Source organism: Myotis nattereri, assembly GCF_964212035.1.
Source record: "Myotis nattereri genome assembly, chromosome: 17".
Lineage (NCBI taxonomy): Eukaryota > Metazoa > Chordata > Mammalia > Chiroptera > Vespertilionidae > Myotis > Myotis nattereri.
In genome coordinates, this window is record NC_138092.1 from 14334807 (window position 1) to 14348028 (window position 13222).

The window sequence follows — 13222 nt, forward strand, 5'->3', positions numbered from 1 at the left end:
CCCATTGATGATTCGCTCTCATTATTGATGTTTCTATCTCTCTCCCTCTTCTTTCCTCTCTGAAATCAACACAAATATATTTTTAAAAAAATCTAAGTTCTAGATGCAGTGCTGCCATTTACTAGCTGGCTGAGTTTAGTACACAATTTCAAATAGGATGATGAGGTTGGATTAGAGATTTATAAAAATTTCCTAACTCTACCCTGGTGGATGTGGCTCAGCTGGTTGAGTGTCATCCCATGAACCGAAAGGTTGCCATTTCGATTTCTGGTCAGGGCAGCTGAGCGATGTTTCTCTCTATACCTCTCTCCCTTTCTCTCCCTCTCTAAAATCATTAAAAACGTATTTTAAAAAATTTTATAACTCTAAAACAAAATTAAATTGAGATTCATATGGTATCATCTAATATGCTCAGCTCCAAAGAGATGAAAATGGAATTATGTGGAGTATAAGAGTTTGATTTGAATCCGGTGAGTAATAATAAAATAAAATAAGCACTTAAATAAACTTTTCCCTCTTCCCAGTTACAAGGCAGGGGAGAAAAGAAACATAGAAATTTAAGCTTAGAAATCACAAGAGAGTCTAGGGCTGCTTTGTCTGTTCCCAGCTCTCTTAAATTGGGAGCTACTAGTAGTCAGATGGTACCTGGGGAACAGAGGGAGGAGGGACAGAACTGACTACACATCAAGAAGGTAAATACAATATAAACCCCAAAGGGCTTTCATTACTCATCAGACCATAATCTGGCCTGGCACTGGAACAGGCGAGTGTGGAAGGCAGGGTAGGGGTGTGTACATATACTAACCCCCAACTCTGTCATCCACTGCGCTTACTGAGAGCACCCAGGAGAGGAGGTGATCCCTGGCGACCCATCCCCAGCCAGGTCGGCCCAGCCTCACCTCTACCCTTCTCAGCCTGCTCCCTGCCCTGCCCCATCCAGGGGGTGGTGGGGCGGCACCCAGTCCCACTGCCTTCTCCAGGAGCTGCTTTTCCAGATGCCCTCGACCTCTTTCCCGAACCCATCCATCTCTGTGCTTTGAAAACCAGACTCTAACCCGGTCCCCTAGCTTCGGTCTCCTCTCTAGACTGGGCTCGCCTAAAAAGGCTCAACAGACCGAAGCCCTTGGCCCAAGCGCCAGCTCACACTCAGCCCGCCCTGATCCTCAGACCTTGTACCTTCACAGCCTGCCAAGTCCTCCTCGTCCTCACACCTCTCCTGGGGAAATCCTAACTCTCCAATCTCTAGTCCCCACTTCCCCAAGCTCTCTAAGTCTTCCCCTCAGTACCTCTCCGGGCATCTCCCCCCTGTTTTCCAGAACTTCCTCCCCCCCCCCCCCCCCACCCGCGGGCACCAGGTCTTTGACATCACCTGAGCTTCCAGCTTGCTCACACCCCCTTTGCTCTCCACCCAAGTAACCCCGGGCAACTTCCAATCCTGACATCCAGGACCTCCCCAGCTGCGCTCTCCCTCCTTCCCTCCAGGACCCCCACGGCACCCCAGCAGCCCCTCCCCGCGCTCAGCTCACACTCTAACCTCCAGCCCCACACCAGGGCGCTCTCCTCCCCCACTGTTCCCGCTTTTCCAGAACTGTGGGCGCCCTTACTTCCCCATTACACCCCATCTCCGGACCTGCTATTCCCCCCACCCCCTCGTCCCCACTCCTTTACCTCCCGACTTGACCCACTGGGCGCCCCCACCCAGCTCACCCCCCCCCCCAGCCCCGCCCTCGGACGCCCCCTCCCGCTTCACTCTGTGTACACCCGGGCCCTCAGCCCCACCCCTCCCCTCCCCGCCTCTTCCTGCCGGGCCCCAGCCGCAGATCGCACTCAGGAGGGGTGGCCGCCTCCCGCGGGGCGCCCGTGGGGCCTGGGCCTGGCTGCCGGGAGGTGACGCGGGTCCCGCGGGAGGAGCCGGGAGGCGGAGGGAGGAGGCGGCGCGGACGGCGGCGGCGTAGGGAGCGAGCGGCCCCCGGCGCCGACTCCACGGACTTAGGGGGCGGCGGCAGCGGAGGAACCTCGGGCCGCGCGTGATGTGGGTGGAGAGGCACCCGACCCTGCGAAGCGTCCGAGTTCGCTGGGGCCCTAGCCCCGGGACTGTCCGGCGCTAGCCCTGGTCGTCCCTCCTCCGCTTTCGCTTCTCCGCTCTAGCCCCGAGGGTCCCCAGCCCCGCGCCCCCCCCACCCCCCCGCCCCGGGAAACCAGCCCCGAGCCCCCTCCATCCTCCGCTCCCGCCTCGGCGCCCCTGCGGCTCTCGGGACGCTGCCTCCCGGCGCTCGGGGCGAGTGGCGGGGACTCCCCGGGCGGCTGGATCGCGGCTGCCGTTCTCCCCTCAAGGGGCGCGCGCCCCCCGCCCCCGCCGCGGCCGGACACACTCGCGCGCCGCCCTCGCGCCCGCTCCCTCCAGTCACCCCACCCTGAGTCCCCGCCGCCTTACTCCTCGCCCTCCCCGCCGCCCCGCGCACGCCGCGTCCGGCCCGGCCTCGCCTCCCGCGCTCCTCTCACCCGAGCCGCTCACTTGCCAGCCCTGCGCCCCCGGAGGCTGGAGAGACGCTTCCCGGAGCGCGCTCCCCAGCCTCCCTCCCCCTGCGCCCGCCCTCCCCTCCCCTCCCCCCGCTCTTTCTTTCTCGGGGGCGGGGGGCTGTCGCCTCGGATTGAAGGCCATTGATTTGTATGTATTTGTCCCGGCGCCGGAGGCTGCCCCAGCCGCCCGCGCGGGTGCCGCCGCCGCCAGCGGAGTGGCCTCCCCGCGTCCCTAGGGCGGTCAGGCTCCGCCAAACATGTCGGCTCCGGTCGGGCCGCGGGGCCGCCCGGCTGCCACCCCGGCGGCCTCCCAGCCGCCTCCGCAGCCCGAGATGCCCGACCTCAGCCACCTCACGGAGGAGGAGAGGAAGATCATCCTGGCCGTCATGGACCGGCAGAAGAAAGAAGAGGAGAAGGAGCAGTCGGTGCTCAAGTAAGGACCCAGCTCCATCTTCCCGCCTCCCTCCCTGCCCTCCGCCCCCACGGCGGCTGCCCCGCGGCCGCCTGCGCGTCCGGGATCGCCGCCCTCCCTCCCGCCGGCGGCGCCCGGGCCACGAGGCTGCCGCCGGCCGGGCTGCTTGCGGGGTGTGAGCGCGGGGTGGTGTGTCGGGGAGGGAGGGAGGGAGGGCGCCGAGGCCGGCGGAGGCAAGGGCGGCGAGCCGGGGGACGTGGTCATCTTCCCGAGCGTCCTGCCTGAGTTCCCCGCGGGCCGCCTCGGCTCCGGGGCCGGCCCGGGTCGGGGCTGAACCCGGCTCCGCGCGCCTTCCCGGCCGCCGCCCCCGCGCGGAGCCGGGACCGGGGCGACGGATCCAATATGGCCGTGCACAGGTGCCAGGGCCGGCCCCGGGGAGGCGGGCGAGGACGCGGGAGCCGGGGGCCCGTCCCGCGCTGCCGCAGGGCGGCTCGGCCCCCGGCGCGGGGAAGAGCCGAGTGGCCCACGGTCGCCGAGGCCAGGAGGGCGGCGGCGCGGGCGAGGGGCCTGTGCGCGGGGCGCCTCGGGTGGGTGTGCGGCCGTCGCCATCTTCCACCCCTCCCCCGCGGCCGGCTCCAGCACCCTGCGCTCCGCTGCTCTTCCTGTTTGCAACTAGGAAATCTGCTTAATCCTTACGAGACTCGAAATCTAAAGAGACTCCCGTGCCTACCACGACTGCAGTTTGGGGTGCTTCCCACTCACAGCCTCGGCTGCCGGGGTCTGGCCGCGGGGGGCAGAGGGACGGCGGCGGCGGCCAGGCGTCGGTTCGCGGCGGCAACTTCAGCACCGGGAGCTGTCCAGCCGGAGCTGGGCGCCGCTTGCTTGTTAGTCTGGCCAAGCGATCTGTTTCTACAGGTTTACTTTTAAATGCTTTGCGGTGATTTGATTTCTCCGTAACTGTGAGAAGGAGATGGTGCAGAGGATTTGTAACCTTTTTATGTTTTTTTTTTCCCCAAACTCAACTTTTTTCTTTTTACTGGAATTTTCCCTAACAGATGAACTTAGTACAGTTTCTATGCCGAAGTGGGGCCGTTCTTCTGTGTGCTATCACATCTACTTTCCCATATTCTCCACAGGAACACACCGCGGAAAGTGTAGAATTCCTCTATGTAGGAACGAAAGCACTAACCTCTAATCATGTAAATTTTAAAAAACAGGTTGTTGACTTCAGTAGTCTTTTAAAAACATGTATTTTCTCTTCCCTATGATTTTATTTAAAAAAAATACATTTCTTACTGATTTCAGAAAGGAATGGAGAGGGAGAGAGAGAGAGAAACACAAATGATGAGAGAGAATCATTGACCAGCTGCCTCCTGCACCCCCCACACTGGGGATGGAGTCCACGACCCAGCCATGTGCTCTGACCGGAATCCATCCGTCACCTCCTGGTTCATAGGTCGTCGCTCAACCACTGAGCCACACTGCCAGGCCTTCAGTAGTCTTTAATACACTTACAAAGAAATAATTTTCTGCTGTTATAATTACAGTATTTAATGAAAAACATTACTTTAAATAATTTATGATAAATGCATCAAATATTTGTACACGTTTGAGAAAAATCCTATTAAAAGATACTTAAGGACTAAGAGCAAATGTATTTCTCACATATTAACTGAAATAAAGAAGAATTGCTTCTTCAAAGATCATTCCTGGGTTGAACTACTTTTTGGGACTGTGATTTATTAGTAGGCTTGGAGATGAAAAAGATTAAGAGATTTAAGTAGCTTATTTCAGCTGATAGAAGAATAAAGCATTATTTGTAAAAGCTTTTTTTGAGCATGTCCCTGACTTCACTCTGCTACATATACTGACAATTCCAAGCTTTGGATGACTTAGAGCTGGGCATTTAGATATATTAATATATATTTTTATTTTATTGCTATAAAATTAGCGTTCCCAAAATGATGCTCAAATAAAATAGTTTTATTTATTCGACCCACATATTTAAATGTAGAATGTATTTTTTATTTCATTATAGAATGCTAAATAATAGCACTTATTGGGAAACTCACTATAATTTCAAATTTACTTATTGTTCTAATGTATATATAGAACTTTAAATGAACTTTTGAATATTGAATTAAGAATTACTCAAACAATATATTATACTAGAAAAAAGTTGTGAAAGGGTTGGCTATTTAGGTAGGTACACATAAACCTACATATAATACAATTGTGCATTCATATCTTTACAATTTAGGGAGCAACATATATTATCTAAATGTATTCAGTCTATGAATTTACATTGATAAACGTATATTCATATTTATTTTAAATATATATGTGCATTTCTACCTGACTTAGTCTTGGAAGAGGTCATAGCTCAAAGTGACCTACATGGCTTCAGAATTATTTTTGTTTTCACTTTAACGATAACTTATTTGGAGATTAAAACATAATATATTTCAAATGTAATTATATATGTTTTTTAAACGTGCTTTTGTCTTTTGTAATAAAATAACAGTAGGCCAGGAAAATGAGAAAAAGAATAGACTTTATATATAATTATAATAACAAGAGACAAAACATTTTCAAGAATTTGACAATTTATGAAGTAATATATTATCAATATAGGATATTAAATTTCACATGCTGTATATAAGAAAAAAATACTAGTATTCTTCAGTGGCTATTATTCACGTTAACTTTGAAGGGACAAATATCTGGCTGTGACTATACTATAGCCTTTGTTTCTCTTTAGTGAGATCCAGTTAATTTCATGTTAACATCTATTCTGAAAGAAGGGCATGGACAGAGAGAAATAAACTGAAAATCAAAGTCATACCTGCTATCTTTTAACAACTATGTTAGAAAAAGTTGGATGTGTGAAAAATTGGAACTATTTGAAAATATTTTTGCATGATCTGTGAGTTTCTATGTTATGTTTAGTATTCATCCAAAGTTGGGTATGCATTATAAGATGATATATGGGAGTACAGGAAAAAATATTTAAACTTCTTACATTTCTATTTTTATTTGAAAAAGAAATTGAGCTTTACGAATAGTTAATATATAGATTGACAATATTAAGATACATATAATTTACTTATAAATATTTGTGTATTAAGAGGTTCAGGCCTGAGATATTTTTAATGGGAGAGGTGAGACCACTATAGTAATCTATGGCCTTGGGCGCCGGAAGAGAGAAAACTATTTATATTTAATTCTTAGCAGTGTCTTCCAAGCCTAGCTGAACATCCACATACCTAGGAAGTTCTATCACCATCAAATAATACCATCTTACATGTGAGTGGGATTCTAGAATTTTGGAAGCATTTTTATATATCTATAGGTCCCTAAATGGGTCAATACTCCTTTTTTACTCTCATATGCGTTCCATTAATATTTTCAGTTTGGATAATTCTATCAAATTCTACAGTGTCCTTTTACTGATTAATGTTTTTAAGCCTTTTAAGTTGTTTTTCATGACTCTAAACTTCTTGAGGGCAAGAATAAACTTATTGGAGTTTGTGTTTTACAGCATCGTTAAAGACCTGTGCAAAGTAGTTACCTAATAAGTAATGTCGATTTGACTTGTGGTAAGTTATTAAGGTAGTTTACCAGTTTTGTTGGGAAAATGGAGAATTTATTTATTTATTTATTTATTTATTTTTAAGAAAAACATAATTTAAAAGTTTCTATTTTCCTATTTTCCAGTGAGGCTTTTATTTTTATTTTTTTGCGGGGGGGGGGGGGAGGGCAGGTGGGTGATATAAGAAAAAAAATAGAGGAACACAAACCCACTGAAATCAATAGAAAGGTATTCACTCAGTAAATATTTACTGAACTTCTACTATGTGCATATCACAGTCTTTCAGATGAGGTGTTTTTGCAACACATTAGAAATTATGTTTCTTGATGTGTAAATTATCTTTTCTTCGATCTCAGTTTAGGTTTTCTGTTAACATCAAGGGGATAATTTCCTTCCCAAATAAAGGAAGATAATAAGTAAAAATTTTCCTGATAGAACAAGGTAATAATTTAGCTTATATTTAAAACAGATGAGCAGTTCTACATTTTTTTTAGTAATTTTAAAAGTGCTTTCCCAAGTTAGTTTGTAAACTTCTGTATTTATTAGGTAATATGTGTGCGTATGTATGTTTATATATATACTGTATATACACAGAACATAGTACAAAGTTTCTTACAAAATTTCCAATTATTTCCCCTAGTCAGAGACAACTACTGTTGCCAGGATATTGTATAGTCTGCCAAAAAATTCTGTGTAGAAGAGTAGATATGTGTATATATCAAATATTTTGTGTTTGTGTGTGCACATGCATGTATGGATATATGTGTGTAAACAAAAAACACAAGTGTGTCCTGAAAGTTTACTTTTTAGAAGATAATTTCCACACCCATTAATATATAGTTGCCTCATTCATTTTAATGGCTGCGTAATATCCCATTTTACAAATGTTCTGTAATTTCTTTAGTACATATTTTTGGATAAGTTGATTCTAATTATTTTGCCATTAGAAAAAACACTATGTTAAATACGTTTTATTCATATATCATTTTCCCATATGTATGAATATATCATGGGGATAAATTTTTAGAAATGGAATTATTTGGTCAAAAGTTCAGCATATTTTAAATTTTAATAAATATTTCCAAACTTACTTTCATAGAGGAAGTATACGTAAGTGACATATACTAGGGAGGCTTTCCAGCATCATTGCTAATTCAGTGTGTGGTAATCTTTGCCAATATTTTGGTGAAAAATATGCCATTATTGATTTAATTGCAGTTTTCTTATCAGTGAGGACCTTTTACATTTGTGTAGAGCCTTTCCTGTTGCTTTTTCTATTGCTCATTTTTAGTGATCTGGAGAAGCTCTTTATACGTCTTTTGTTTTACAATCTTGTTTGTGTCTTGTTTTACTGGTCAGGATTTTTTATTTTTTATTTTTTATTTTATTTTATTATTTTTTTTTTTGCTTAAAGTATTACAAAGGGTATTACATATGTGTCCATTTTATCCCCCCGCTTTATTTTTTTTTTAAAATATATTTTATTGATTTTTTACAGAGAGGAAGGGAGAGAGATAGAGAGTCAGAAACATCGATGAGAGAGAAACATCGATCAGCCGCCTCCTGCACATCCCCCACTGGGGATGCGCCCGCAACCCAGGTACATGCCCTTGACCGGAATCGAACCTGGGACCTTTCAGTCCACAGACCGACGCTCTATCCACTGAGCCAAACCGGTTTCGGCAGGATTTTTTAAAAATGTATTTGAATTTATTACTTTTGGTTTTGTGGCTTGGGATTGGCGGTAGACTTAGAATGACCTTCCTCATTCTAATATTTAAAAAGAACTACCATATTTTCTTCTTATAGCTAAATGAAGATTTAAGAATGTGGCATGTCAGATAAATGATGTAATTTAATTATGCAGACTTTTAAATAAAAATGATTATATATATATATATATATATATATATATATATATATATAACCATGGCCATTGCCAAAAATTGAAAACCTATAGTTTTTAAGGATTCAAAATGCATTCTAAGATTTTAATTGACATTTTATGAGAAAGTACCTAGTAAATTCTTTATATATGTTCTATATTTTAAGGTAACTAGGACCATTAATACCTTCTTGTTGACAATACCTATTGACAAAGAACTGATTAAACTGCATGATGAAGAGGGAGGTAACAGAGGCAAAGGTGATGGACCAGATGGACTTTGACCTCAAACTTTACCAGTTGATAACTAAGCATAGCTTATGTCATTAAACCCTCTGAGCCCATGTTTCCTCCTCTGTATTGTCAGACTAATATGAAAACTCCTGTCTCCAGCCCCCCAACTTTACCTTTCATTTGTGAAAGAGAGTCAGTGCATGGTCAAGAAACGCACTTGAAGTGGTTCAGAAAGTCTGCAGCAGAAGGTTTAAACAGAAACGAGTCAGGAGAAGAGATTGGAGAGAAGGCAAGGATCAGAGCTTAACATCCTGTTGTTATGCTGTTCTTTCCATTTGGATTTAATCCTGAAGGACTGTGTTCCCCGTGGGTGGTCCATTGTAAGTGGATATAAATGTTTTTTTGAATGAATGATTAAATCTGGCATTGCCTAACAGAGTGGATAGCAGCTAATATCTCAGGAAGTGATTTCCTTTGGGATTTAATGGTAAAGAAGTTTCATTGTTTACTTCTCTTGGACATGAGAGCTATTGGCTATGACATATGGTGTATGCTATTAATTTAATATCAAGCAGTGGGCAACAAATGAAATCACTGAAACAAAATATATGTAATAAATATGATTTTTCCATTAAAAAACATTTCATTTAATAAACATTTGTTCAAGGATGTGAGAGTTTAAGCCACCTTTTCCTAGTGATAGTCCACCCTGTTTTTTGCTATGGTGTGGAATATTTTTCTACTTGAAATAGTTGTTAACATTTTAGAAACCATCACCAACAGAAATTTCCTTGAGCAATGGAAGGTGGTATTGCAGGGGTGGAAAGCTCAGTGGATCTTCAGAGAGAATATGTGGAATTGGATCATCTTCTAGGTATGCTTAAAAAAACACCCCCAGAATTTTAAAATCAAGGGGACTTGAGCACAGACATTTAAATGATCAGCTAGTACAGAAGGGTATGCACCTTTGAGGAGAAAGCATCTTTGACCAGGTTCAGTTGATAAGTGGCTAATAAAGGATATAAAGAATATTAGCATAGCCCTAGCTGGTTTGGCTCAGTGGATTGAGCGTCAGCCTTCGGAATGAAGGGTCTCAGGTTCAATTCTGGTCAAGGGCACATGCCCGGATTGCGGGCTCAATCCCCGGTATGGGGCGTGCAGGAGGCAGCCAACCAATGATTCTCTCTCATCATTGATGTTTCTGTCTCTCCCCCTCCCTTCCTCTCTGAAATCAATAAAAATATATTAAAAAAGAATATTAGCATAAAGAATATTAGCATAAAGAATATTAGCATAATGGGCAGTGCCACTCTTCTAGTATGTTAACAAAAACAAGTTACCACGGTAGCAAAGTTAAGCCAAAGAAGTGAACCAGAAGGTGCATGTAATCAGCTGTTTCATCTGAGGTAACCTATGGCTAAGATGGCCTTAAACAGAGATTCTTTGCTCTACCTGTATCTCATGTTTAGTTTCTTACAATATTTTCCCCTCACTTTCTAGTAATGCTCTTACAGTGAATTCCGTTCTATTTTTGATATAATAATAAGAGCCATGATACCTCCAGAGACAGTCTTGTTGTGGTACCATAGTTGTCTTAGCTGAGCTCTGAGAAGGCATATTGTGGAACTGGAAGAAAGAAGTGGAAATTCTTTGAGGGTAGTATTCAGTTTTTATCTTAAGACTTGTCCACACAGGCTTTTCTTCGAATTTGAATATATGTCTGGAATTGAAGGAAGGAACTAGCATTTGTTCAGTGTTTACCAAGTGCTAAGATCTAGGTCACAAAGCTTCTAAGTACCAGAACACAGATCAGTACCTAGATCTTTCTAACTCCAAAACCCATTTTTCCCCTTGTCACATTGCTGTTAAGTCTTCTGGAAAACAGTTAAGAGCCTAGTGCTTAAGGGCTTGGACTTGAGTCAGACAAATGTGGGTTTGAATCCCAGCTGTTACTTGGTAGCTGTGTACCTCAGTGTGTTTGTCTGTAAAATGAGGATAATAACACCTACTTCAGAAGCTGTTATGAGGATTAATTGAGTTTGCATTTGTAAACCCATTAGAATTCCTAGTTCATAATAAATACCATTGATGGCTATTTAAACTAGAGAATATCAATCTAGTTTATCATCAATAAATACTTTTATGAACCCCCAATTTTTCAATGCCCGTTGAAAGGACATTGTTACTTTCTTTAATAAAGACCCAGATCTTCCAATAGTATTTCTTGTATTAGTTTTCTACTACTAACAAACTTAGTGCCTTAAAACAACATGAATTTATTGTCTTACAGCTCTGTAGGTCAGAATCTGACAAGGGTCTTACTGCACTAAAATCAAAGGAATTGGCTGTGTTTCTCTCTGGAAGCTAGAGGGGGAGGATGTCTCCTTGATCATTTAGGTTGTTGAAAGAATTCACTTCTCTGAGGTTATGTGATTGAGATTCCCCATTTCCTTGAATGCTGTTCTAACCTCCTAGCGGCCTGCCTCTCCCTAGTGCTTGCACGTGGCCTCCTGTATCAGTGAGGTGTTGAGTCCTCCTGATGCCATCTCTCCGACCCTACTTCTGTGGGCATCTCTCTGCCCACAGCTGGGAACGTTTTTTCTCTTTTAAGGATTCATATGATAGATTGGGCCCACTGGATATTCCAGAATACTCTTCCCCGCTTAATCACTTCTGTGGAATCCTTTTTCGCTGTGGAGGAACACAGATGTACACGTTCCTGGAATTAGAATGTGAACATCTTTGAGGGAGCCATTATCCTCTGTACATTTCTCAAGTGAGTGCCACTTGGGTGTATGTTTTTTATAAAGTAGAGATTGTTGCCCTGGCCGCAGTGTCTCAGTGGTTGAGCATCGACCTATTAACCAGGAGGTCACAGTTTAATTCCTGGTGTGGGCATATGCCCAAGTTGTGGGCTCAATCCCCAGTAGGGGGCATACAGGAGGCAGCCATTCAATGATTCTCATCATTGATGTTTCTTTCTCTCTCTCTCTCTCTCTCTCTCTCTCTCTCTCTCTCTCTCTCTCTCTCCCTCCCTCCCTCCCTCCCTCCCTCCCTCTCTCTCTCTCTCTCTCCCTTCCTCTCTGAAGTCAATAAAAGTATATTTAAAAAAATGAACTGGAGATTGTCCTCTTATTTTTTAAAAATGTATTTTGCTTTCAGAGATACAAATTCCAGAGTGACATCTCTGAAATAGTATTTTGCAATGCACTTTTCCATGGGTTCATAATACTTTATTGCCCTCAAATTGCTGCCAGTCCGCTCTTCACTTTTTATTTATTCAACAGTTTATTCCTGAATTAAAATGTTGTTCTAACCGGGGGGTGGTGGGGGAGGCAGTGTTGGGGGTCTGGGGACCAGCAGTGTGAATTGTTCTGGGCTCTGCACATCAGTGCTTTTCCTAACTAGTCATTTTCGTTAATAATTGTATTTATTTGTATAGAGGGAGGAATAAATAATATTGTCACAAGACTAATGTATGAAGAATTCTTGAAATCTTTCCAAATGCAGTATTTTCATTATCATTTAAAAAAGACTCAGCATGTACTTTATATTGCAGTACGAGTAAATAAAGATTTGGATTTAACCTTTTGACAAGAATATGGTTTCTCTTGGAATGTTTGGTTGAAGAGCCATTTCTTCCTCTGCAATAAGGGTGCCTGTTTTTCTTTCTTATAGTTATTAGCCTAGAGGTCTGACTTAGTGAAAAGGTACAGTATGTATTATGACTTAAACTTTATGTCAGTATTTAAAATACAAATTGTCTTAGGTATATAAAACATTAAAAGTAGCTGTGAAGTAAAGTAGAAAAAGAGTAGTGTTATGTGATAGGATCCACTAGATATCAGAGTCCAGTCAGGAGACAAACTAAAATAGTATTTTGAACAGAAACATTTTAATATAAAGGATTAACCTATAGCACTAAGCAGCCACCTCTTTTAGGGCCGAGGTTCAGTACACAAGCAAGGAACAAACTTGGGAGAGAGCCCCCTGCCCCCACGGCTAAGGCTGAGACTCAGCCCCTGTGGCGGGGTGTGGCTGTGGCTCATTGCTGTCACAGCCTGGGGCAAACCAGCAGGACATCCTCTGGGGGGTGGGGAGGGGGGTGTCAGTGGGGCTTCTGAGAAGCCGGCTGGAGTGCTCAGGAAGTTCACTGGGGAGCCACCCACTGGGGTGTCAGCGAGACTTGTTGGGATTCTGCCTGCTGGAGTGCTGCTGAAGCTGTTGGAAAAATGCCCCCATGGGGTGCCGGTGAACCCTGCTGGGAGGGTGAGTGCCACCAGGTGTCCTGTACACGCCTGGCAGCCAAGCATCCCAGAAAAGCTACAAAGCACCCAGAAACAGAGCAAGTAGCCCCTTAATCAGTTAATGTCCCTCTGGCTCCCTCTACTGACAAAGCGTAACATGGTGCCAACTGGTAAAGAGGAAGTAGTCCAGATTTAATGTCACAAAGCAGGACAAAGAAGGGTGGGTTTGGCCTGAGCACAATACATTTATACATTTACAGTAGGCGGTGCCGTCCCCAAATATCAGTAGCATGAAACAACATAGGTTTATTCTGTTTTCTCTGGCTCACTTG

General features: G+C 44.4%; 1 protein-coding gene across 12 annotated transcripts in view; it reads left to right on the plus strand.

Moving 5' to 3' along the window:
* Window positions 1-1985: 1985 nt before the first annotated feature.
* The window catches only part of RIMS2 (regulating synaptic membrane exocytosis 2), a gene marked incomplete at its 5' end in the record, with an annotated part of 342653 nt that continues 331416 nt past the window's right edge, over window positions 1986-13222 (plus strand). For 5 of the 12 annotated variants that reach the window (XM_081111207.1, XM_081111185.1, XM_081111196.1 and 2 more), the window contains one exon: window positions 2627-2953. In XM_081111207.1, the coding sequence (XP_080967333.1) occupies window positions 2778-2953 (176 nt within the window). Of the gene's footprint in view, window positions 2954-13222 lie in introns of all 12 variants that reach the window. The other 7 variants (XM_081111199.1, XM_081111200.1, XM_081111198.1 and 4 more) reach the window with 2 other exon arrangements.